The sequence below is a fragment of the Malaclemys terrapin genome, chromosome 2 (genome assembly GCF_027887155.1).
Source record: "Malaclemys terrapin pileata isolate rMalTer1 chromosome 2, rMalTer1.hap1, whole genome shotgun sequence".
NCBI classification, from domain to species: domain Eukaryota; kingdom Metazoa; phylum Chordata; order Testudines; family Emydidae; genus Malaclemys; species Malaclemys terrapin.
The window spans coordinates 224,869,211-224,896,938 of record NC_071506.1 but is presented as its reverse complement, the minus strand read 5'-3'; the positions used below and the strand labels follow the sequence as shown (position 1 = coordinate 224,896,938).

The window sequence follows — 27,728 nt, the reverse complement described above, 5'->3', positions numbered from 1 at the left end:
ATGTTGCTTGATTTTTTTCCAAGGCACCTAAAACCACATGAGCCTTTGGGGAGAAAGTGTTACACAATGTACACCAATAATTACAAATATATGTATTTCAAGTGATACAAGTTACTTAGAAAGGAACGGTCCCTTTCTTTTATGATAGACTAGTTAATTTAATAAACCCCAAAAAGGCATTACCATTTGATATTTTATTAATTAAGACCCATGGATGTTATTGAATTAATAAGCTGGTCAAGATCTGTAAAACATATACTGAAAAGCATATACATATCGATTTATTAATTTCCAGTTCTTCAATTATAAAGCACAACCAACTCTCTACCCCCCCCCCCCAGTTACTGTGCCTGATTCTTAGGCCCTAAAGTAGGTTTCATTTGGTTCCCTTGAAACATACAGAGAAATGGGACTCAGTCTCAGGAAAACAATACATTAATTAAATAATGGTGATCTTAGTGTTATGGTCGCCCATTTAAAATGCTTCACTTTATTTTTGACATTTAAAAGTTTGTTACAGGGGGGAAATGCTGAGTAGAAAGTCTGGTGGAGAATATTTCCAGAGCTCTGCAAGGAGCTAAAACAAAAATAAAAAGCAACTTGATTTTGAGAGAGAAATATTTTAGGTTCTGGTAAATCTAGTTGCAGACAGAGCAACTCAGGTTTTGGTTTCCAGAGTTAAGCAGCTTCTGCAAAGTTATGGAAAACTGGGAAGCTGTGGGTACAACATGGCCATTTATCTTGTTTTAAAAGTGCCAGAGATACTAAAACCAGGGGAGGACAAAAGTTTGTCACTGAAACTGGTGCCTGGGCTGGCAGAAATGTTTCTCTTTTACACATTGAAGACAAAGGGCCTGACTCTGTTCTCAGTTATACCCGGGCGACCCCACTGACTTCAATGGGGTCGCATGGGAGTGAAAGCAAAATTGGGCCCCAAAAACTTGGAGTGGCCCTTCCGCCGACAAGATCAATATTTGCGCGTTAAACAAGTGCCACTTTAACAAGCTCTCTGAAAGGTAAAGAAGACACAGAGGAAAGTTGCCTTACTAGGGCAGATCCCCCACTTGTTCCCCATTTCTCCATTATTTCCCCCTCCCTGATACATCTAACAAAATTCCTTCCTTCCAACCCCGCTCCCCCCCAGCCCGAACTCTGATCCAGGAGAGAAAAGCAGGCAGCCCCTAAAGATTTCCTGACAGATAAAGAAAAGTTCAGGGAAGAGGGAGAAACTGCCTGCATGCGAAGTGTAAGGGTATCAGTCACTGCCTGGGAGGAAGCTCCCGCTTGTGAACTCTTCTTGAACCGAGATTTAAGTCTATGGTCATAAATCACTGGGACATAAACTCCGCCATTCACAACTGATAGCAGCGTATTTGTGGCCTGCTTACCTTAACTTCTGACGACTGAGGCGGAAGCCAACATGCTCTTTGGAGGCTCGGCGACACACAACCCAGGGAGCAGGACTTTCCCCCAGCCAAGTCCCTTCGGCTCCAGGATGGGCACAGGCTCAAGTCATCTACACCAGGAACCCACCAGCCAAGACTGGAGGAGCACTCACTGCTCAGGACTCGCAAGGGATTGCTGGTTCGGCTCGGACCCCCTCCCTCTCCCTGCTCAGCCCCTAAGGCAGCAAGCGGGTCCCAAAGATAAGAGCTATCAAGTCTCAGGGCTTCCCTCATGTAGTGCCACAGAAAATGGGTATGTTTCTTATGAATATTACACGCAAAAGACGTCTGGTGAGGGGAAAAAAACGCAGCCGCCTCGGGAAGTCCGGGGCAGGGTGGGGGTTGCAGAGAAGGAATGAAGGAGTGAGAGGAGAGAGGGGAGTGAAGGAGTGCAGCTCCCCCCGCACCGAGGCGTCACTAAAGTCCAGGAAAATTATGCTAATGAAGACAAACGGCGCTCACAAAGGGTCACTCTGACCAGTTTTTTGTGTGAATCGGTTTTTGGTAGATATGGAATATTCTCTACACGAGCTCACGAATGCTGAAAGTTATGGGAGACCTAGTCAGTAATAATAATAACAATAATAATTAATCTGTGGTTTATGTCTTTCATCCAAGCAACTCCTATCAGATCTGTGCTCTGGGCAATGCTTTTAGTGGAACGAATGAAATAATTATAGTTAGTAATTAAACATATACACACGCAAATAGAGATGTACACATGCACACACACCCATATAGATATCCACACATATATGCACATACTGATATATTCACCTATGTGCAGATATAGATCTACGCATACATACACATAGATATACCTATAGAGATATCCACCCATATGTGCGTGTATATACTTTCACGTATGCACACACATACATTTGACACACACACTATGCCTCTGTTGGCACACCTATCTGTATAGATTGCTGGGGTGTATCTGGAGGGTTTATGTTTTGAGCTTCAGTGCTTTAAAAAAAAATAACCCAAATTTGACAACAGAAATATACGCGCGTCAGCAACAACCATGGAATTCCTTTCGGTCACATTACAGTTCGAATCAAGTTTAAGACTATAACCCCGCATAAAGGAGCCGGTTTGGGTGAAACACATTTAGTGGAGATTTAGAATAATTACGAGGTGTAAATTTGTCGTTTCTTCGTTAATTAAGGTGTTAAAAATATAAATACTATGCTTAAAACCGCAAGGGAGCACAGTGTCACCTTAAAGCAAAAACAAAGCAAACGACAAATAAAAAGCACTATAAGGCCAGGGTGGCCTCTTATGCATACCAATGGTTTTTGTCATTTATGGCTATACAAGATTTATGGCTTCATGCACCAAAGCTGTAAACAGAGCACTAAAACAGAAAACACTTGCTCCTTATGGCATATTGCGATGGCACAACATGAAAGGGGAAGTCGGGCAGCGTAGGAGGGGAGAAGAGGCAAAAACTCACTCGTATGCATTTTGCTTCAAACAGCCCCTTGAATGTTGCATTTGAAGAAAAGCTTCTTTAGTCAATAATCAACCCCACACTTTTTTTCTGAAACTGCTGATTTGTCTTTCTCCCTGTTTCCAGCTAAAATTGCAAGATGCAATCAAAGAGACCCCTACAGAACCCCTACAGAACACTCCTAGAGCAAACAGGGGAAACTGGAAGATGGTTACTTATACATCTTCAAAAACCTCCGGACTCAGGAAACAGTGCCGATTTGGGGAGCTCTTCAGGATACTTCGGGACTATTCGGTGTTTTAATATTAGCGCGTTTAAAGTTTGGACTGAAATATGTATTTTGTTTTGGAAGGGGGAGGAATAAGGGGAAGATTCTTTGTTCTAAATCGTGGGAATTGTTAAGGTATTTTAATTCAAGAAATTAAATGGTTTATTGAGCTACTGCGGTATATTTTTTCTTGATACATTTTACTGTATAAGAAAAGAAAGTTACTTTGCAATAACTCTAGACAGGTCCTGTCTTTCTCGCTACGCAAAGATGTAATTTTAAGGTGCGCAGGTGATTTTTCTTTGTATGACTGGATTTGAATTTGATGTAACACATAAAAAATGCGCATATTAGCACTGAATGTTATACAAAGATAAATGCATGTATCTTTCACTAACAGAGGGCCGAAATTCCCTCCTTCCCTAATACCCCACAGAAGCCAATGGGACTGCAAGGGTTTAATTTGAGGGAAGAATTTCCTCTATATTTGGTTAAATATTTGAAAGTTGAAATGTAATGTATTTCTGGACAGTTTACATTGTATCGGAGTTCTCTCCACTCACGGAAATGTTGTCAGTCTCGGTGTAAAATAGCTAATATAAATCTTTATTGGGTCCGTTCTGGCAGAAACGCCTAAGATTATAAACGATTTATAATTTCGGCATATTTTAGGGGGAAATAATTGGTGGGAAGAATATTCTACCGTCTTCAAATTGGGGAAAGGAGAGAATTGAAGAAATTACTGATAAAATGTACATTAAAGTAATTACACTGATGAGCAAGGATGTGAGTTGCCTTAGAAAATGAGTGCATTATCAAATATTGCAAACAAGCCTGTTTAATCTGCATTACCGTGTGTGTTATCGAACACCATAAAATCGCAATTGACACTTCATTTTGTATTTACTCAACACTCTGATTATTTACACAAGCAGAAAGGCTTTCGAAATATCCATCTACACAACTGTTCTTGGTCTCCCACGTTTTATATTGGGACTTTTTTTTATTTATGAGTGTTTTAACTGGGTCAAAAATGCACCAGAATTGGGTCGTAAATCATCAGAAACGATGACAAGCAATACGTCTGCAATTAAAGCTTACATTTTATTTTCACGACGCGTTTTTGGCCCGTTTAAAATATGGTTTGACCTGCTTTAGCTTTAAACACACTGTTGGGAGTGAAATAGCCCTGCTTTAATTGCGTAAGAAAAACACTATGGCTAATAAAGAGGAACATGCTTCGTTATGTGTGGGGGAACTGGCATTTCTTTGGGTCAGTTCTATTCGGAGTGTATCTGTTGGCAGCTAAACCCAAATTCTACATTTCCGCTTTCTGGAACCGTGCAGAATGGCCGCGAGTCGTTCTAAATTAAACTCTGCCTTTGTGTTTCAGCAAAGAACGTTTTGTTTCTAATAGTTCGATTTTTTTTCCATGACCCGCTCATAAATTGAGTAATTACAACTGCCCAGTAATTTGGGACAAAATGACACAGCCGTATCTAGGCGAGCACGCTGCCCCAACTCACTGGAAACATAAATCAAACCTCAGCACTCTGACCTTTCCCAAAGCTGGAACTCACTGGTGGATGTAATTTTATATAACATTTGTCCCCTTGTAGAACACAAGGAATCCCTTCATTTTTGGGTTATTTGAGGTGCATTTCCCCCTACACAATATATGTAGTTATATAGCGCAGGTTACGACATAGTGGTAGAGATAGGAAATTTAGTGATCACGTAAATCCTTACAGAAAGGAGATTGTCCCCTCCACCCTCGCTTTCCAGATCCCTTATTCAGAGTAAAACAAATTTCCAGAGGCTGATTTATTGTTAGAATCGGTGGATGGACATTTGTTCATAGCCAGATAATTCTTAGCTAAATCCAGGTTTGGTTTCACTAAAGAAAGAAAGGCAATCCCTTCTCAACTGGAATTGTTAACCTCGATATGGTAGAGAGCTAATCCAGCCCTGCTCGCATGGTAAACAAAGTACCACTAAGCATCATAAATAAAATGGCAGCACAATTGCATACTCATCGATTTTCGGAGCCGGAATCGGCAAAAGAAGCACACAGCAAACAAAACAATAACAACAGCCACAAATCGAACCCCGACTCCATTCCATGGGTGTTTCTCAATCTCCTGAAATACTCTTGTATACACAGATATGTATGTATTACAAGAAAAATAAGATTCTCCCAGTCTCCACTTGATCGTAAAAGACAACAGTAATGTAGCTTTAAAAGAGATTTAACAGAGGGAGATCCCCATAAAAGAAACACAGAATCTCTAGGGGGGGGGGGGGGAAAGAAACTCTCTGGTTTCTTTGCTGCGAAGAGATACTTGAATATTTTCCTCAGCAAATTGAAACAAAGGGGGAAACGAAGCTTGATTTGGATCCACGCACACCCTTAAGCCTTTTCTACTGACCTTTGCCTCGACCAGCAATAACTCACCACATAAATGAACAATCAACGGAAATACCTTAAAATAAAATCCATCCTTTTTAACGAAGCATTTCGTCCTATCAGCTCGACAATAACCTTTCCATAAGGAACGAAAGCTGCAACCGAAATGGAAAGCTCTTGCAGAGGAGAGGGAGGGAAAAAATAATAGAAAGCAGTGCTTGCTCTGAACAGAAACTGGAAAAGCGTAATCACAGACGAAGCCAGCCCGGGTCTCCACTCCAAATGCCACAATAATGCGCTGTATTATGTGCTCACGTGGTCATACGTCAACTTAAATCCTTTTATTTGAAATAGGGACTCATTGAAGGAACAAGGTTTCTAAGCGCAATCCTCTGATTTTTAAAGCCTTAACCAAATACATTAAGAAGAATTTAAAGAAAAAAATCAGGAGCCGGAGATGGTTATTTTTTTCCCCACACTTAATATTTCTTTACACAAAATCACATGCAAGGTAAGAGAAATTATTTTCATATTATGTGATTACAATGAACTTTTATACTAAACCTAATTAACTGGCATTTCCCAAACAAAACCGCCACACTGATCTACATTTAATAATGGTGTGTTTTGCAATCCAATAATAAAGTCAACTCTTGATACTACTATTTCAATAAGGACCTCCTTAATGACTACTCTGATTACCAATCTTCCCTACAGGCTTCTCTATATTGCTATTGTATGGCGCTTGCTTAACACCCACACTTTACAACAGGGCAGCTATAGAAACTAAAAAGACCTGCAATTACCTGACAAAGGCAAAAAGAGTCTCCTCTAATAATGTGGTTGATTTTTGTCGTTGTAACACCCTATGAAGAATGCGCCTGGCTTCTGTGTGGAGGATCTGAATTTTGCAAAATCTTCTGGGACCTTCCTGTTAAACCTGCGCTTACGCATTTCCTATACAACTATTTGAGTGATGCACAAAATTATAGGCTTCTAACGATGAAAAATTTAGAAACAAAATGATCTAACTGTCCAGGAAAAAAAGAAACAGCCCTCATATACGTCCCCTGAGTTAACCTATGAAATGAACAATTTTCTAACCTGAATGAAGTCTTCCCTCTAAAACTTAGTTTTTCCTATTTACACAATCCTACCACAGACAAAAGAAATCACAAATTCAAAGAGCTCTTATAAAGATAGTTGGGGTAAATAACATATTTCACACTTGTATTGTGCTACTGTGCCACTGTGGTGACTTTTACACTCTGAATTTCTTACCACCATTGTGCATTTTACAATATATCATTTGCCTCAAACCTTTCCCCACTCTAGCATTTTTACAGAAAACTTTTAGTTTACTTTTTATATTCTTTTATCACTTCACCAATACTTGATTGGCGATAATAAGACTGTATAAAAAGATTAATTTTATCGTCTACAGACTTTATGGTCAAACTGTATATAATAATCTCGCTTTGATTGTAAAGTGGAACATAAACGGTTATTGGAATTTAAACCACCAGTAATAGTATAGATTAGTAGACATTCCAACAAAGTCAGCGTGACATTAAAACAGAAGAAGAATTTGCAATATTTGTAGTGGAAGTGACTTTGACAGCAGCAGAACATTTATATATTATCCTCGCTAAGAACCTTGAATTTTAAAAATCCTGGAAAATATAGCATCTTAGACACACATAGCAAATGCAACTCCAGAACTCTAACACTATTTTAACTGTATAGTAGAGTACTACATTTAAACCAATAGTGAAATTTACTAGGGATGGATTCATGGCTATTTTAAATAAAGTGATTTTAGATTCCATAAAAGAAACACATAAAAAAGTGTTTATGCAACAATGCAACTGGAAGTAATGGATAATGGAGCAGATGCTGAAAAAGCACAGCAAGTCTTCCTTGGGTCTGTTGTAAAAAGTTATCGACTGCTTTGCATCAAAAGCAGAAAGATGGCGTTAGAACTTGCAGTCCTGAGCAAATAGAAACTACAAACGCAATAAATCACAATCATAAGTCAGAGGTACATCTTAAACTTAAATGCCTTAACGCGAGCTATGACTATTGGCTTCAAAAACCTATTTCTATGAACATCTTTATTAGAATTAATGATCAAGCTAATGTTAAAACTACAGTTTAACAATTAACTTATTGTATGTAGTGGATAATTATAAAGTAAAGTAACTTCTTGATGTATGAATTACTTCTTCAGGATGTGCTTTAGAAGAACGGGGAGACTTTCTAACTTTACCGGGTCCTGGACCGCAGCTGAAAATAATTCCCTTTCAACGGTTCTGGAATTCATTTTCTTTGGTCAAGTATCAAGATTTTGAGTTTTCAAACACAAATTCAAATGGACTTGAAAGTAGCAGAGGTTTGGTTTGCCTTGCCATCCAACATATTGCTTTGTTCCTGGAGACTCAACTTTGTTTTATTACCTCAATGATTTGGAGCCCTGAAAAGTTTGTTTTAAGAGCTGAAAACCTTACGTTTCTCCGAAGATTTACTATTGATTTTTTTATGCTTTGTGCACATGTCTTTGCGTTGAGATTCCAAGCAGCAATATCAACAAACAGCTGTTTTAAAATATGTGCTAATAAAGAGAGTCCCTTTGTGATAGATTTGAATGCAAATATTAGTATTAATAGTCCTTTTAAGTGGCTACATAAATCGAAATATTCTTGCTATCTGTCTACCTTTCATTGTTATGCTTATGTCACTAGTTAAAAGGTAAGACTATCCCCTTATGTGAATGAAGAAATGGAAACACTATTTGATATAGATTTTTTATTTCCGTTCTCTCCCAGTTGAAATTCACAGGGCAAAGTTGTTTACCTAGAAATATGTATTTGTTACTGATAAAGTTAGTTCAACTGAATTTTGACAATTCCTTTTCAGGTTAAAAGAAAGAGTATATTTTAAAACGATACAACCTATTTAAAGACATTTTTACTGAAATTGAGTGGAACTTGAGAATATATGGTTAATTTACAAATCACAATTATTTCTGGACAAGGGTATATATGTGGGGCAGGCGGGATAAAATTATTATTCTATTAAATAATGCTTTCTTTTTTCTTTTCTTAAAATGGGAATGAATGGATATTTGCCGTGTCTGTTTGTAGGAAGGATTTCAACAGGCTATTAAATCAACACAAGCAGCCCTTGTAGCCCTATAATTTATGGCCGCCTTTAAAAGGTAGTAAACTACACTAATTATGTATCAGCATAAAACATAAGCAGGTAAATCTGGCAAGGATTTGAAATAGTTCTATATAATCCTTTCTCTTCTACCACTGCCAGAATAATATAGTCACCATAAAGAGCATTACATTTCTTTGTTTAAAAAACAACTGAATCACGAAAGAAACATGCACACAATGCAGAGAAGTCCAAATATACATAAAATACATAAAACCTATGCTCCTCTGGTGTATTTTCTGAAGCAAAAGCCAGAGTTTCTAAAATCAAAGAACATTTATTTTTATGTTCCTAATTCCAAACCACACAGGAGTCATTGCAAAACTACTCAAGGGAACCAAACAAAAAAACTGCGAAAGCCACCCAACACTAAAACTGCTTCAACTACCTGTCTCTTGCTTTGAGACTTCGATTTTGGAAGGAACTAAGAATGGACAAAGAAATTACCAACCTCTTTCGCTCTTTAAATTACTTTGCATCTTTCCTGTTTCGAATGCCTCTATGAGGACTGCTATTAATTCTGTTCCATATATTTCTTTGTCTGTCGAGACACTCGCATTCACCAGCCATAGAAGATGAATGGATTCAATCCGGAAAATTCCAACTAGGTTAAATATTTATCACAATAAAATCTCATTGTAACAGCATCCCCCTCCCCCCCATATGCAAGCACTAGGAAATATGAACTCTACACAAAACTATCCCACAACAGATTTTTTTTCCCGAAGTCCTTACCTCCTAAAATTTCTAATAGTGGACTGAATTGTTTCTTGCTGTTATCGCTCAGTAAATCGTCTTTTTCGGTGCACTGGAGTTCTGTAAATAAGCAACAAGCAATGCCTAAATGAGAATCAGAAAGGAAGATATTTATTCATACAAAAAGTATTTGGTTTGCTTAATTCTTTTAAAAGACAAAAGTCGTGGATGTGCATAGAACTACTGAAGGGAATCCATTGATTAGTGTAATGTGTAAAAGATTATTTTATACAACAGTAAAGAACACTGGTATCTGAACATGCCTTTTGTGGTAGACTGCTATGCCTTCTGTCTCCAAGTGTTTGGAAATATTGTCATTCCAAACTCTTGTTACATGAATGTATGCTTTATTTTCCTCTGGGAAACCTTTGTTTAGGATCATTTAATCAAGAGCAGACATTAAACACAACTAGTGATGTTCATCTCTGTTGAATAAATCAAGGAAGAGGTTCCAGTTTAAATGTAAGATACGGTATACTAGGATTTTTATTCAAATACTTAAGGATTCCAGCCCGAATCTATTCCCATTAAATTCTATGAGAGTTCTGCCGTTGACTTCAATGAGAGCAGGATCGAACCCTTCAACTCTTTAATAAAAGCTGTTGTGGAAAAAGAAAAAGACGAAGCAGAAACATTTAGCACTTCGATATTGTAATTTTTTGTCGGTCTTATAATATTACAGACCCCAAGAAGCCAATAATCATACTCTTCAAATATTTTTGGATCACATTTACTAAGGTATTTATCAGATATAATAACGTACTCCATGCATTCATTATTCCTAATAAAATCCTATGTATTGTATCTTAAGATTGCCAGCAAATGTAAATGCTAATAGCTAACTAACACGATTTCTTGGAAGAATGTCATCTGAGCCTTGGAAAATATTACGTCTGTCTTGGGAGAACTTTTGGAGAAGAGATTTTTGCTTTGCTAATTTAGTAGCTCCATAATTACTATAATAATTTGAAATTTGGTGTAGAATTACAGTCTATAGAAAATAATGCAATAATAGCTTACTGGGCTGTTTATTTCCCTCTCATAAATTTAGAGGGCTCACTGATAACATCTATAAACAAATTGAAAGTTAATTTTTTCAGATAGCTATCTCCAGCTTTAATTCGGTTGCCTGCTGTTTTCTTAGCTCTGATATTCACATCATTCCAAATATACAGTGGGGGCATAGAATACTTGTATTTTATGTTAAAACTCGTTCTTTAACCATTTTGATCCATAATCAATAATCATGTTATCAACTACAATAAAATTGATCCGAATGTCTTGATTGGATTTAACCCACCCACCCACCCACCCTTTAAAATATGGAATGTGCATCTGAAAATGGTGCCAACGACTTTCTGCTATTTATTTTGGAGCTATTAAGTTACACCACAATATTTTATACTGCCACAGTCCTTTAAACTATACTTCTTCTTGAAAGAGTTGCTAAGTAGCAATAAAGCACTTTACAAACGTTATGACTTTTTTTTTTAATTTGTTGTTATCCCAAATTCTAATATTCATTGCGGCACTTTAACTTCGTACATAAATCGTTCAGACTAATGAGTCATAGAGAAATTTGCCCATGACTTTTCCTTTACAATGCTTGCTGCCTTTCCATTGCTTTTTTGGCCCTGCATTAGAAGCCGGTGATTTATTAATGCCAGGAAAATTGAACAAAGCAGTCTTCCTGCACTGTGGTATCCAGCCTTCCACAGTGTGAATTAGAACATTATCAAATGTGTTTGACTCGGTAACACTTAATCACAAAAAGCCATAATGTGACCACAAAGCAGCTAAAACAAAGATTTAACATTTCTAAATATTAAACTTGCTAAGTAAATACTCAGCAGACTTTAACAAAGTTAGCACAAACAATTACAGTCATCAAGCTATAAATATACACTAAATACTTACCAACATAGTCCCTACTGCTTTCTTAAGAAGTTTAGAATCTTTCAAGACAAATCGGGGCTTTTTAAAAAACTCAAATAGGAAGTTGAGTTTCACTTCAGAGAGAATCACTCCTAGTGAGAACTGACGGCCACAGATCCATTCCTGACTATCTGCATTAATTATTTAATGAGTCACGTGACCTTAAAGATTAAAATTTCAATATCTACACAAGAAAAGACGCAACACCTTTATCTACTTGTGCAGGGTTTCTGTTTTGCTTATTTAGGTCCCATAATCTCTGTTGGTTTTGACAGCTTTTCAGTTTCTTGGGAGATCATTTGAACATTAATAACATGTGCTTGTCTGCTATTGTGAGATCAGGCGTTCTATAGACCTTAGCTTTAAATTAGCCATTTGATTTCGGATTTTTATTGTCTACAGCAGACTGTGTTAACATGCATAATTATAGTCCATCCCTCTTCTAACAGTTATTACACATGATAATATGATAACAATACTGATACCAAATATATTAGCCCTTATGATGCCTTTAAAACTGACAAAGAATTGGCTCACCACGGTTTATCAATATTCATGTGGTATAGGAGGTCTGGGAAGAATACTTTTGCTCTGCCATTTGCACATCTCGTGGAAAAGTATAATAAAGAGTTAAAAGAGAGGTTTCCTTTCTGTACTTAGAAAATACACACTTAGTGGGCTAAATGAATGCCTTGCATAATTCATTTGACTTCAGAGATATTAACCCAGGCGTTCATTTGAACCACTGGGCCTCATTCAGGTCTCGTTTACATTAGTGACAATAGTGAACTCAATGGAACTACATTGGTGTAAAGTAGTATATACTATGTCAGAATCAGTCCCAGTGTGTCTACAATGGAGTGAATGTAACACCTTCTAGTGCAGTAACTGGGGTTAAAACAAAAATAAGACTCAAGCTCTTAATACTTTGTGTTCTATTAATGATATACGTATCGAATATCATATTTCTCATACAACAGCAACACATCTGAAAGGATGCATATAATTGTAGCTGTATTGGAGTACTGTTTTCAACAATCTCACAAATTCCGCAATAGGGTGGAGAATGAATACAAAAGAGAAATCCGGATATATGTACTTCAAAAAAATCACGGAAAGAACCCCCAATCTTTTTGTTTATTACTCTTCAAGTCGATTCATGTCGTGGCTGTCATGGAATGGTATCATAGAGTGTCCTAAAGTAGAGATGCTAACGCAGCGATGCTGCCAAGCTTTCCTGGCGCCAGTAGTCTGTTGGTTTCAGTGGGTCTACTGGAATGAGTAAGCGCTGTTGGCGTGACTCGTGAGTAAGGGAATGCAGGATCGGGCGCATGATCAGACTTCAGGGTTGGGATGGAGGCTCGGGCTAAGGAGGGGAAAAGAAAGATGGAGTCTCCTGACAAGCTTGTCAAGACCTCCACCTTCCTTCCTCCACCACCCATCCCCCACCCATTTACAAAACCCAAGAAGCAGTCCATAGGGCGCAGAGTATACCAAAAAATGTCAGAGCCCTGGCTAAACATTCAATGGAGAATGGTTATAGTTATTAAATACTGCGCGCTGCTTGTCACAGATGAGTTCCTCTTGTAATAAAACACCAGGTATATTAGAGATTGCAGTAGAAACTGGAAGGGAGACCTTGAAAAACTACCATTTTTCTTGGTGGGAAGGGGCGGAGGTTAACGGCTTGGCTCTAACTGTGACAATTAAAGTGACTCAGACCTGATTTTGTCTTTATTTGAAATATTGACAAACTTCCACCTTTAGCATTTTGTGCCGCTTTCCTTTGTGGCGAGAGCAGATAAATACGTGTGTGTGTGAGAGAGAGAGACAGCCAGCCAAAGAGAGACATTTAGGTCCAAGAGCTGGATTTAAAAGGATACTGTCTTTAAAGGTCAAGGGTTTGAAGGGTCAGTCTGCTTCTCTAAAAAAACAATTAATGGGATAGAAAATTTGTCCTTTCAGTGAACTCTTCTGGTTGCCCTAGCAAAGGCTGGACAATGCCAGAGTTTAAAGTCTGCGATTTAATTTTCTAAGTGATTGTAACACTGATTATATCACACGAGAAGCATAGTAACACTCACATATCAAACACTATGCAGCTTTAAAAAGGGGGTGGGGAACAAATGAAAATTTACCTTAAATGATGATAATCTGCCATGTGATATTTTGCAGTCCGGGGCTGATTCTCCACCAAAACAGTATACATTTTTTTAGCAGACAGCCAAGATGCTGTGTCTTTATACATGACCACATTTTTTTTCCAGGAAAATCCTTTGCGTCTTCACAGACTTTTTCCAAGAGAATGCCTTTCAGAACGGCTGTTGAATTACAAAGAAGTATTTATTGTAGGAGGTGATTAATGATACTCAGTAAAATTGCTATTTTCAGCGCGTGTTTTCATTTAGTTTTACGAAGGGAAAATGGGTTTATAGGCATAGTCTTCAGTAATAAATTATTCTCAATTAAAACGTTTGATTTGGGATTTTGATCATTTCTGCTAATTTGGTTTTAAAATAAATTGGGGGGAAATGTTCCACACAATAAACAAAACAAAGAGCTGTACGTTGCAGAGAGTCAGAGATACCAGCAGTTACCCCACTTTCAGATATATTCAGTTTCTTTTATATTGGGGCAGCTAACATGGAAAACGTTTTAGGATTTAGTAAACAGCAGCATGGTAACGGAAACATACTTTTCAGGGTGGTTAGTTGTTCAATGTGAGACAACACTGTTTGCTAAACGTATTTACAACTGCCATAGCTTTGATGCTGAATATACTCTTCCAGTGACATGTTAAATTTTTCATTGAAATGGTATGTGTTCCTGGGACAGGCAGTGATGCTCACGATATTGTTGTGCCAATGTGCTTTCTTACTGAGTGAATTGTGATATATTTAAAAAAAGGAACTAAATCTTGCTCGCCTTACTCACGTGAGAAGACTCGTCGACTCCAGTTTAGTACCTGGACATACTTTCGTGAGTATGGCGAATAAAATGTGGCCTTTAATCTTTTTCTGGCAGAAAAACAGTGGTAGAGTTTCCGCCTACAAGTTCTTCTGCTCAGTTAATACGTTTCAATGTCAATGATACTTTCGAGAAAGTGATATGAAAATCCTTATCAATTGTATACATTTTATTGTAATAATTCCACCTTTGGTATATTTCTTAACATCCTTGACAATTAGAAGGTTACTATGAGTTTGAAACACCTGAATACTGTTTTTCAGAATCATTCTGAACATTTACCAGATTAAACCTCTGGGTTTTACCAGATTTCATTTAATTATTAAGGCTTTCTGTTTACACCAAACACTTTTCAAAATAGATGCCTTTGAAATAAAGAAACTTTTATCACCCATACAGCCCCTTAATTCTTCATAGTGAATTCACAATAAATACCAAGTGAACGAATAAATAATGACTGGCCAGATATTTTTAAAGTGTATCATGGTTAGCTGTCTTAGTTCTACTAAAGTAAATTAGTTCACTTCAGTTCATTGACTCAGTGTGAAAGCTCTATTTCTCTGTGCATAGGGTGGGAATAGCCATATACATGTAAATGAATAGACAGACTGAACCTCTGGCAAGGTTGCTACAGGCCACAAGTCATCTAGGCAATAAATAATACATATACTTGTTCAAGCAGGCACTATTTTTTGTGAAGGCAGGCAACTAAAATGAGCATCTCTTTAACTAAATTTGAAGGCAAATGATCAGCAAAGCATAATGTTTAGGAAACAGCATTACATGACCTTGTGTTTGAAGCCTTTAATTTATTTTTTTTTGTACAGAGTATTCTTTATTACCAGTATTGGCAATATATACATCACACCAAAATTCACAAATTGTACACAGACCGAAACAGTTAGACGTGCCAGATATGAAGACAGCAACAGCCTTTAATATTTTTAAATAACTGCAATAGGAGACATGGGGAAAACGATTATATCACAACTACAGCAGTGGCTACGCTTAAAAACAATTAAATAACTCTTGTTACATTAAACATTGCCTGTCAGACTGTAATGGGACAGTTTTTATAAAATCTCCATGACATAAAATTTGGTTTCTTCTGTCTGCGTATACTGGAGAATCCACGAACATTGCACCAAACAACACAACTCAAGTCAATGTCTTACACAATTGTTTCACGAATTATTATTTTAACTGTATTTTATTTTTAAAGTGTTATGTACAAAAGAGTCCTTCTTGGGTACAGAATTCATCCATTACAGCATCCAGCGCTCTGTGACACGGAAAGTACAGCGTATTTTCATAAATACGAAAGAATGATGGGAATGGAACCATTATGTCTGTACAGTGTAGACAATTTGTCCATGTTTTGGTTTCAACATGTACCCTGTACAGGGCACATTTCTTCTGATTCTGTATACAGTTGTTTTGGTCCAAATGGTCAACAACAAAAATAGGCAACTGAAAAAAACAAATATAAAAATCATTAAAGGGCTGATGAGTTGGGTGTTGACCCATCGAGTTGATGGTGGTGGCCCTGTGTCTGTGCTTTGGCTTGCTGACTAGCAGTAGATGGATTTGAGGAGCGCATCTTAGTGTTAGGCAGTTTGTGATCTTTCTTCCATTTCATCCTCCTGTTCTGAAACCAAATCTTGACCTGGCGCTCCGAGAGACAAAGTGTATGTGCTATCTCAATGCGTCGCCTCCTGGTCAGGTAACGGTTAAAATGGAACTCCTTCTCCAGCTCTAAGACTTGTTGTCTGGTGTAGGCAGTTCGAGACCTCTTGGGTTCCCCTCCAGTGTAATTGGGATTGACTGAACACACACACACACACAAAAAAGCAATTGAACATAATCATTATATAATAACTTGACACCAGGTTCAAATCAGAGACATAACTGCAAGAAAATGTTTCACAGGCTATTGACAATAGGAAACAATTGAAGAGCAATAAAAAATGGTGATGGGCATTTGGGTGGAAGAAAAGCTTCAAAGACACATGGCCCAGAGCCATTGGCAGGGCAATTAAATTTATGGGGGCTATAATTACTGCCCTAACGGTTTGGCGTCTCGTAAATCTCTCGATAAAGGACCCCGGATACAAAAGGTTTCTCACGTTTGTATTAGGAAACGCGCACACATAAAAACCCAACCCAACCCTGCAGCACTTTCAGCGTCCTCTCCTCCTCCTCCTCCTCCTCCACTTCCTCCTCCCCAGGCAGTCCCACTCACCAGTGCTCACATGGATCTTCTTCATCCAGGGGTAGACCACGGGCTCTTTGCCTTTGAGGCCAGGCAGGCTCTTGTCAGGCAGGAGGGGGCACCCTGGGCTGGCCACGGCCCCGGCCCCTGCGACGGGGGCCGCTTCGCAGTGGCGCTGGTGCTGCAGGACGTGGCTTTGGAGCAGGGGCTGGGACTGGACATGGTGCCCCTTCGGTGGAGGAGGCGGTGGAGGAGAGGCACCCGGAGGTGGCTGCTCCTGGCCCGGGGTGGCGCTGGTGCTGCTGTAGCTGTAGGGCGCCTCGGAGTAGCCGGGTGGCTGCGCGGGGTAGAGCGCCTCGGGAGGAGGAGGAGGAGGTGGCGGTGGTGGCTGGTATCCAGGGTCTCTGCTGGGCCGCTGGTAGTAGTCGGGGAGAGACTGGCCCGGGTGCGCTGGGTGCTGGTGCAGGTGCGGCTGCTGCTGGTGGTGGTGGTAGGTGCTGCTGCTGCTGCTGGCGCTGCTGTGCTGCGAATACTCCTCGCAGGGCGGGAATTTGGGCTCGATGTAGTTGGAGTTTATCAAAAACGAACTCATGGTCATTAATTTGTTGAAGTGCAAAAATACTAATTTTTCTCGCGTTGTCGTTTTTCTGGGCTCCGCGAAGCCCCTCCCCCCTCTCCCCCCTCCCCCGCCCTTCCTCCCTCCCTCCCCCTCCTCCTCTCGCCGCTGTCAAGTGCCGGCTGCCAAAGTTTGGGCCTCCCCCCCCCCCCCAACCCGAGCGCACAACACACACATACACACACACACACATCACCACCTGACCGGCAGGGCCAATTGCTGCGCTGTTTGCGGAACCCGGATCAGGAAATGGAAAGATGGTGAGTGCCGGGGGAGCCCAGGGCAGCAGCAGGAGCAGCCCAAACCGTCTCTTACGGTGCTGGGGAGAGAGGTCCCAGCAATGGTAAAAAACTGCGCAGCCAGAAAGGGGAGCGAAATCCGAGGCGCATCCTAGTATCCATCGCACCAACCACCTTCCCTAAACTCGCAGTTCGACCAGATACCTCTCAAATGGGTGGCCTCGGACTCTTAAAACAGGAGAACAAGATTTTGCTCAAAGCCACGCGAGTTTGAGCTTTGCTACACTGTGATTGCTGCTTATTGTGGCCAATTATTTCCCCCTCTTCCCTGTGGAACGGAGAGAGACCTAAATTCGGCGCTACCAGTCGTAAATTCATCCTGGGCACAAATATTTTATTTCTCTAGCATTTTTTTGGAGGGGGGGGCGGAGAAGAAGGAGAGGGGAGGAAAGATGGGGGGCGGGTCAGAAATCAACGAGAAACTAAAATGTAGCATACAGAAAAAGAAATTAACATTGCATAATACATTAAATACAATGACAGTGGCATGCGTCTCACAAAGTGGGTTTTCACCCACGAAAGCTTATGTTCCAATACATCTGTTAGTCTTTAAGGTGCCACAGGATTCTTTGTTGCTTTTTACAGATCCAGACTAACACGGCTACCCCTCTGATACAATGACAATAGTTTACAATTCTCCATTTCAAAATCACTTGATTTAGGATTGGGCATACATTATATATCAAAGTGGAAATGAGACTGCTAGATCCTGTGAAATAGAGGCCAACTAATTGCAAATCAGTATTTGTTTCTCTATGATCTGTCCCCAGCGCTTTTAAACGTTGTTATTGTATGATAATTTAGTTATTAGAGAATCTTTTATCCCTTTGTAGATTGCGAGCTGTGATAACATATAACTAGATTCAGAAGTTGATATGAAAGGGAGGAAGAGCCAAATAGATTAATTAGCGGTGCTGTGTGCCATTAACGATATAGTTAGCGAAGAAAGAAAGAAAGAAAGAAAGAAAGAAAGAAAGAAAGAAAGAAAATGTTCAATAAAATGAAAGGACTAACTGGGAATATTTCTCTCCCAGTGAGAGCATTTCCCAAACTACAAATTTACGTTTTGGGTTTTTGTGTGTTTTGGTTTAGGTTTGATTTGGTTTGGGGTTTTTATTATAGGAGAATTCACTGACATCTTTCAGAAAGTAGCTTACAATACTGAAATTAGAATGCAGAAAAAACTCTATGACTTCTAAATTGCTAAAAATTAGTCTGCTAACAATATTTGCAGCTCAGGAAGGAAAAGAGGCAACCGCCTGACCTTAGATAATTGAAATTTGATAGTTAAACTAATTACACCATTATTTTAAAATAATAGATTACCTTATGAATTCCATCTGGTGTTGTATGTTTGGAGTTAATACTGAACTTTTTAGAATTTATTTTATATTTTTGTTGGTTGGCTGGTTTATAGAAAATCGAATACAAATATTTGCCACCCTCTGCAGGAGCATTGTTCCTGAATGGATAGTCTCACCTTCGAAAATAGGAAAATGCATCTAACTGAATATATAAAGCAAAATGTTAATACAATTTAGATCTTTTTCCTCATAGTAGCTATCATTGCTTAAATTCAGATTGTTGTCTTTTGCAGTTCAATAGATAACATTATATAAATATAAAATTATAATTTAATATATGTTAGGTCTAACTAGATACTGACACACGTATACTGCATTAATTTATATTATAAACATATACATATATTGCAGACCATCTGGTGTATCTTTGAACATTTCCAACATACTGTGATACTTACATAAACAATTACTCATTTTTGCTAATATCTAATGTCTAATTTGCAAAGAGAGTTAAAGCACATAATATTTACCGTGATTAGACTTCAAAGTATACTTGTTCAACTCATTTCCTACTGAACGTCTATGCAACTCTTTAACTGGTGTGAAAAATATCTTTCTCTATTTACCTCGTATGTAGAAGAAAATATGGTTACACACGCCATAGGCGTCTAACATCCACAACTATTCAACACAACAAATTGCAGTATGCACAGGAAGGACTAGATTGTTGGGGACTATTTTTCGACGAAACCCAAATATCTATTAAAATAATAAAGCTAACGCTTACAGTGTGGCAAGAAGATGAGATTGCTAGAGACCCACAGTACGTTGTTTTCGGCGCACAGCTGTACATTCATACACAGATTCATGCATACAAATATGCGTAGGCGCGCATAATTGCATTAAATTGGGTTACCCTAAATATTATCCTCCTAATATAAGGGAGCTCCTTAGTTATGATGGCCAGAATACTCTAGTAACTACCATACTTCAAAACCTCAGTAAAATACAACGAAAGCTGGTACCTTATTTTGAATGCTGAGTTTTGTATTCGGAGAGCTTCCCGGGTTCTGATTAATAATATTTACCGTGATTAGACTTCAAAGTATACTTGTTCAACTGTACTTCTTTCTACTGTGTAGCTGCGTTTCTCAGTGAAACAGAAAATAATACAATTTTGCATGCGATTGTAAATCTACAAGGTGACCTCAGCTGCTCAGATGAAGCATGTTTTTCCTGTGGTTCTAGCAGCCTGTGAAGATGTGCTTATGCAGGATCTCCAAAGGCCTGTTCCTTGTCTTTGTGGTTTTGTTATCATAAACAAGAACCCAGCCAAGACCACCAAGTGTTATCTTACACACGGCCATTTCGACATTTTACTGCAAGATTTATGGATGTAATAAACAATCTCAGAACCATCCTCGGATATTTCCCGTTACCCAACTTGTAGCACCATCCCAGCGTTAAAAACAAACAAACAAACAAACAAACAAAACAAAAAAACTTTATTTTTTATTTAAGAAATAAGACCATATTTCACACGCTTAAACGATTAACATAGGACCCAAAGTTTACCAGCTGAATCTTGCGATAGACGAGATTGGGAATTCACTGAAACGAAGTTGATAGTGCGATATCTAATCTTCATGCACCAACAGGCTCCAATCTCATGCATACCCAAACAGTCTAAAAGAGTTCTTGTGAAACATACAAGCACATCTGCTGACTTCCATGCGTGCGGATAAAATAGTTTTACAACCAAAGAATTAAAAAATAATAATAAAATTACACTTTTTAACGTGTCCATGCACCAGAGAGGGTGGACAGAGGGAGACTCGCGAGCAGCCTGGTTTGAATCTGATTTGAACCATTTTGAATATATTTAGCCCCAGCTTTCCCTCTTGAATGCAACCCTGTCCCAAGTTTCAAAGTGACCGAAAAGTGACACCGTGTGCATTTTGTTTCTTATTAATCTTACACATTGACAGTCTTTGTTAAACAACAAGGCGTGCCCTTCACCAGCCGACATTTTCATATTTGTTAGACGCGGTGACCTGAAGTTCACCTCGGCCTTGGACTTAGTTTTTCTAAAAGGTCTATAACAGTGTCTTTTAGATAGCAGGGTGCTTTGCCCAGGTCACTACTTCTAAGGGAAAATTAAGAAAAAATAGCGGGAAAATGTAAACGTTATGGAATGTATCGACTGTATCTCTCCTTTCTTCTTTGGGAATCATAAAAGCCCGCAAGACAGTTAAGCAGTTTAACATTTGTTAACTTTGAAACTAACATGCGAAACGGTTGCTTTAAATTGTCAAGATTGGGGCAATGGTTGAATTTTGGCCCCCAAGTTCATTATTTTATAAAGCGATTACTTCACTGGCACTGAATATGTTCTAACAACTGGATGTTTGGAGTGATTTGCTTGCTCTATACCGGCATGGTTAAATAAACACACACAAAATGTGATTTGTGTTAGAATTTTAAATGAATGGTCTTTTGACCAGACACTCTACACCAGAGACCAGTGTGTACTGCATTCAAAGAATGAACGTACAAAGGCAAGGAATCGTTCATCTCAAATTAATAACTGCACTGTTTCCCTTTTAAAAAATGAATCATTTAAACAATAATTGAGATAAGTCAATATTTATTGAAGTTGCAGTTGAACTCTGAAAATATTTTCATTGATATTTTTATTTTAAACTATGTTGAATACATGAATTTGCATCAAAATAATTGTTTTGGTAAGTAAGAAACTAGATTTCAGTTCCCTCATTTTGTGTAATTTAGTTATACTAACAGCTTTTCGGTCAGGGAGTATCAAAGACTTGTTATTCTTGGAAACAATCTACGTAGCACTCGTTAACAATATATATAAATGGTTATATATTTCAGGTTACTACCAAGACTTTTCTTTTCTCAACAAACAAATGATCTAACAGTATAAAGTAATCTATAATATCTCAAGTGGGGGAAACATTCTTTTTAAACCAAAATATGCAATCTGACTATCTTATTACAAGTTGGCAACAGCAGTATTTGATGAACAATGTATACACGGTGTGTAATGATATTTATATATTTCCACACCGCTGTCATATACAAGCGATGTAGGCATACTCTCCAATAATATCTCTCAATGATTTAAAATCAAACAGCTCACAATTTATTTTCAACAACTCCTGCTTTCTGCAATGATCCACCAGTATCACTGACAAATAATTAATTTGTATCCAAATAACTAGGAATATCGTATAATCCATGCCTGTTTGTTCTTAATTCAGCTAAACATGGATATAGAAGAGGTACTTTTTCCCAACTGAATTCCTCATTATAACCCCCCACCCCTATTCCCCAGACCTTTTACATCTGAATATTTTGGATAAACTTTCCCTCTTAAACAAAACACTGCTTCAATATAATTTCGACCTGTATTTATGTGCTACACTGTATATTTGGTTTATAATTACCTTCCCAATTTCTCTGTGTAATACTGTGTGTTGCTTTTTATTGACATACTTAACTTCAGAGCTAAATCTTCAACACTGTCACAGTCTTAAAGACAAGAACAATTCTCAACAATTTGGGAAGTGCTCTTTACCCCAAAAAAATCATCTTAAAAATACCTTGATACTTGTTTAACTATCAAATTATGTCTGAGAGTAATTCCAGAAAGCTTTGATAGCCCTGAAATTATGGAACTGTATAGCGCCGTCAGGTTTTTTTTGCAGAATAATTTCTGTTAGTATCACAAATCGCCCCGTAATTCTGAATTTTAGATTTTCACCTTCGGACTAAAAATATAACCTGAAAGTATTACCTACAATATGTCCTTATTAAGTACAGTTTAGTGCTCACTACAGAAATTATAGGAAAAACAAGACGCTGCTAGGATCGATACAGATGTTAATAGATCTGCTAGTGTCTTAAGTTCCTGACATTTTGAAAAGTGAAAAGTCTTTACATTAAGCCTCTAAAGGAGGCTATTATATTAAGGAGTGTGAAACATTTTGTTACCTGACCATGGTATTGAAGAATACAGCTATGAACGCGTTTTGGTGTTCTAGAGTAACATTCATGTTTACCTGGTGCATCTGAGCCAGAGATATTCAGACTCAAATGTGGCTGATAATTCAAGATGAAATACAACATGTATTACTCTTGAAAAGAGGAATTTTCTATCCTTTCCTCGGTAATTGAGGTCATTCAACCACTAGAGTTCACCTGGAGTCCATATTGTGATACACGCTTAACTCAAAGCTATTTTATCTTTTGTGCTGATAGTCAAGATCTCGACTATAACATTGACATCAAACTCTGTCTGGGCGGATGACTAAGAGTGGTGCAAAACGTAAACTTTTGACCCTCAACTTTTTGACCTGCAGTTGTAACGCCCTAACCACAAAGATATACAAAAGCTATGCAGCTCTAGGAGCAAGAGACTTGGACTGTTTGTTTCAATGGTTCTGCTGTTTCCCCCCTGCTTTTTAAGTGTGGGGTTTTTTTTGTGTTGTTGTTATTGTTGGGGTTTTTGTTGTTGTTTGTTTGTTTTGAGAAAACTGGATTTTTAAAAAAAATGCTCACCATTGTAAAGTGCTGTTAAATCAGTTTGCAAACTCTTTCGCCAGCGTTGGAGGAACTAGATTAACTGAAAGACGCTATATGGTTACAATTGCAGGTGAAAGTCTGGTAAGTTCTGGACATGGAGTCGGAAAGAATGTACTGTATAGCACTGGGGAAAAGATGTAGCTATATGTTGCTAAGTACTTAGTCATTTCGCCTTTATTTAAAAATAAAGAAACTCTAATTGTTTGTGAAGCCTTGTCTAGGCAAACGAGTTGACTGTGAACTTGGTCTAAAGCGAGCTCTGCTGGTGATTCCTAGGGTGTGCAGATTTATCTTTTCTGCATTTACTTAACCTGGCAGTGAACTGCAAGGGCTGCCATTTGTTATCCAGAGACAGACTTCACCTCAAGCAAGGACTGTTTCACAAAATTGCAATAATTACCCAATAACCTTCATAACAAATATTATTATTGAAAAGACATTTTTTTGGATATAGGACAGATTCCGTATGTGCACTGTAAAGGGAAACCTTTGCAAATCTTGTACATTCTGTATGTCTTATGTGGTATGGTGTACATATGCAGCTATATATACATATGACTAAGATGGTATATGAGTGTTTGTTTTCCTCAGAAATATTAGCGAGGATGCTTTCATTTATAAAGGAGAATACTTTCAAATATAAGCAGGCTACTGTAGGAGTCATATCTTTGTACTATTCATAAAAACTCAGACACTGAATTGTGTCTATCTGAAGCCTAAAAGAGAGAAAAAGATAAGGGGGAAAGAGATTTCTTATCTTGGTCAGAAGGTGTATTTATATTTAATTTATTATATCTGTACTAGCTGTGACGGGAAAATACATTCCTTCAGTACGTATGATTTGAAATCGAAAATCATGATCAGCCCATATGAATCTGTTACAGTCAATTTCCCATAGAGCAGACAGAAAACATTTGTATTCTCACCCTTCTACAGACACACCCTTACTAAATGTAAGGAAATGGGAGAATAGTAATTTCGCTATGTTTAATAATTAGTACGTGTGTAGGGCTCAGACAAATCTATCAACCTAAAATTATTTGCCTTTCACAAGACATGTTATAGTTTAGTGAAAGTCAAGACTTATAAATTACTAGGTATACGCACAAACGGGTTGCCTAAACTTTAATTGGCCTTATGCTGAGACACGACACACTACACTAACGTATTTCTTTCAGAGAAGTTAGTAAATTGTATTTTAATACCAAGTAGACCACCACTTGCGATGATTTCAGTAAAATAAACTCAGGTGCACTGAGTCCAAAAATACCGTAGAAAAATAATATGCACAGAAAAGAACTAAATCTTGATTCCAAATGATCATTCTCTACGAAGGAACCAGCCACTTCCCCTCAGAAGACAGTTAGGATCTGTGAAAGGTTTTTGGAGTTTTGCGTTTTGAAGGTATCTGAGTTTTCCGTTCCAGTCTGGATTATAAAATCTTAACGCATTTCTGTTTTAAGAGGATTCAAGCTGTCATAACTTTGAGAGGGTGATTCAAGGCTAGAAATACTTCACAGTTGTAGTAATTTTTCAATCAACTTTATTTTGTGTCTCAAGAGTGAGTCTCGTAGTTCCTTACAGAATGTATCTGTAAATATTGGGATATTTTCACAATACCCAAACATGTCCACACTGTATCTCATATATAGCATGCTTAAGAAGCTAAAATTCAAAGAATTTCATGTTGGTAGCAAATTATTTACTTCCTTCACTGACAATTCACAACCTCAGATGACATTAAGGTCCCTTAAAAAGAATTTAAGTACATTTGCCCTATGAGGAATATCCAGTTCTCACAATGGAGCTAAGAAATTGAGATATTCAAACGATTATCTTTAGTTTTAATCTATGAAATAGCACAAATAAGAGCTTTTTCTTCAGAAAACCACCAATATATGAAAGAAGTCAAAACTTATAAACTAGTCTATGTATGATTTTTGCCATTAAACACTGCCTGGGTATTATGACATATAATTAAATGTATTCCTATTAAATATAACTTTGCTGTATTCCTAATATTGAATCTGTTATATTTGTGTACCATGAAACTGCCAGCTGTTTGTTATGGGAATTATTCTAGATTGTACTTTGGCTATAAAGTGCAATAAAGAATGCACTTTTAAAGTCTACCTATTTTCCATTTTATTATAGGAATGATAAGCAAATGTCATTATCTTCATAGAAAGATACTAAAACACAAAAGTATCTAAAACTTTTTATCTTATGTTGGGAATGAACTCAAAATATTAAAAGTTTGTAAACCTACCATAACTTTTGGAGTAGCTCTAGGGGTTAACCATGAATATATGATAATGTTTTATCAATGTGTGCCCTTGATTATTTGAAAAAATTAAAACAAAGGTAGAATGAATTTTCTATTTCATTCTTAGACCTTGCGGAGGTATTATGTTATAAAGGTGCAAATAATAATCTTCATAATTCTCCTGAATTCTAACACCTTTCTGCCATTTTAATAATAGTTTCAGCTATCGTATATTACGAAAATTAACAATACTCAAAGAGAAAGGAATCTAACAAAATAAAGCCAGAAATCATCAAGTGACAAACAACTCCGTTCTTCTTTAATCTCGAATTTATGACATGTCAGGAAAAATAACATCATTGCACTGCAGTTTTAGAGAACTCTGTTGAGTCTGGTGTACTCCAAAATGACCAAAAATTAGATAGATAGATAGATAGATAGATAGATAGATAGATAGATAGATGTCAAAATTTGTATTTACAGTCTCTGGGCTTAATCCTTCAAACCTTTACTCAACAGAGTAGTCATCACCCCAATAGTCCTAATGGGTTCAGTGAGACTACTCACCTAAGCAATGATCTTGTGAGTAAGTATTTTCAGGATCTGGCTCTAGTTCTACAAAGAAGGAGAGACGGAGAGAAAGTGAAAGTTTCTTTCGCCCTTTCATTCAGCCCCTGAAAATTCAAAGACTAAAGTTAAATCCGGCCATAAAGTTTACTGCTGAGTAATCACACTCTGGTGAGAATAGTCTACTTAAATAAAAAGAATGTTGAAGTAAACACGCAGCTGGGGCCTACCTCACAATTGCTAGCCAATAATATCTGTAGCTATATAGAGACGGGGTTATTTACAATTGTCTATAACCTGGTCTGTATTTCATAATTTACAGCATTGTGACTTGTAGTAGCTTGTATTAACGTTACAAGTTACAGTCAATGTGTTTCCTTAGAAAAAAACAGCAGAAATACAAAAAATGTATACTGTCTCTGGAAAAAGATATAACAAAGTTGTAAGTGGCTATGAGTGACCGCACATACCACGTATACACATATGGATGCACAGTCATATAGATATAGCTATCTATATAACACAGAGCAGTAAAGAGGAATCCTAAACACGAAAACTCAATCTATGCCATTTTAATGCTTGCTTTGGTGTGCAAAATATTTTCCAATCCAAAGATTACAACCACATCGGCACACCTACAGGTTATCATGCCTCTATAAGACACTTCTCAAATAATATCAACCCATGTAATTCCCTTTAAAAAATTCGCTGCAGTATCTACTCTTTGCTAAACAAAACCTTTCCAAACTGGAAAGTCTATGGAGCAAAGGAAGTAATTATCTTCTGCAGTAGTCAAAGTAATTAAAGTTAGGCCTCAAAATCCATCTCTGCCAAAAACGCTTATTGTGGTTTACTTTGATTTGATTGTTAAAAATATAGAGCTAGCTGCTGAATGTTAGAATCAGAGAGGGGAAAACTTTTCAACGAAACCTGTATCCATAGTAGATTATTCTGCATTTCTGAATTCAATGTGACAGTCCTGGAAGGATCGAGCCAGAAAGAGTCCAGTTCTCCACTGTACAAATAAACTTTAAGGAACTTGTGCATAAAACTTACCTTGACTTGTAAGGAGCCATTTTTCATAGAACACTGAGAACTTGTGATTTGGATACTTCTGTACCTAAAACTGACAATTTGAATGACCAGGAGGCACACGTAGCCTGCAAAAGAGTCAAATGAAGTCCAGCGTCAGCGAGATTATATGTTATGTGGTATATAATGTTGGATGTCAACTCCCCAAAACCATAAAACTTACTTTAATGGCACCACGTGACTTTTTATAGCCAGTGAGCCTATCTGTCTGTGCTATGGATGATTTTACGATCTAATTCATAGACAAAACCCTATTCATTTGGCACCCAAATGTCATATAGCCGGAACTGGGGCTTATAAAGTTTACTGTT

The 27,728-nt window shown here is 37.8% G+C and overlaps 2 protein-coding genes and 1 long non-coding RNA gene across 9 annotated transcripts in view; 1 reads left to right on the top strand and 2 right to left on the bottom strand.

Annotated features, from left to right (window-relative positions):
* The window catches only part of HOXA3 (homeobox A3), a 43,652-nt gene that overhangs the window by 5,059 nt on the left and 10,865 nt on the right, over positions 1-27,728 (bottom strand). Inside the window, exons 2-5 of one of the 7 annotated variants that reach the window (XM_054020098.1) lie at positions 27,382-27,485; positions 26,326-26,373; positions 13,625-13,807; positions 9,531-9,611 (exon numbers count right to left, since the gene is read on the bottom strand). The gene's annotated coding sequence lies outside the window, so the exon portion shown is untranslated. Of the gene's footprint in view, positions 1-9,530; positions 9,636-13,624; positions 13,808-18,906; positions 19,090-26,325; positions 26,374-27,381; positions 27,486-27,728 lie in introns of those variants that run through there. The other 6 variants (XM_054020097.1, XM_054020096.1, XM_054020100.1 and 3 more) reach the window with 6 other exon arrangements.
* LOC128832593 (uncharacterized) lies at positions 1,389-5,467 on the top strand. Its single transcript, XR_008444012.1, has 2 exons — positions 1,389-1,698; positions 3,028-5,467. It is a non-coding gene; the product is annotated as an uncharacterized LOC128832593 (long non-coding RNA).
* HOXA4 (homeobox A4) lies at positions 15,243-17,290 on the bottom strand. Its single transcript, XM_054020103.1, has 2 exons — positions 16,696-17,290; positions 15,243-16,277 (listed from the first exon to the last, which is right to left on the bottom strand). Exons 1-2 carry the CDS (start codon positions 17,261-17,263, stop codon positions 15,949-15,951), a joined length of 897 nt encoding a protein of 298 aa, XP_053876078.1. The 5' UTR covers positions 17,264-17,290; the 3' UTR covers positions 15,243-15,948.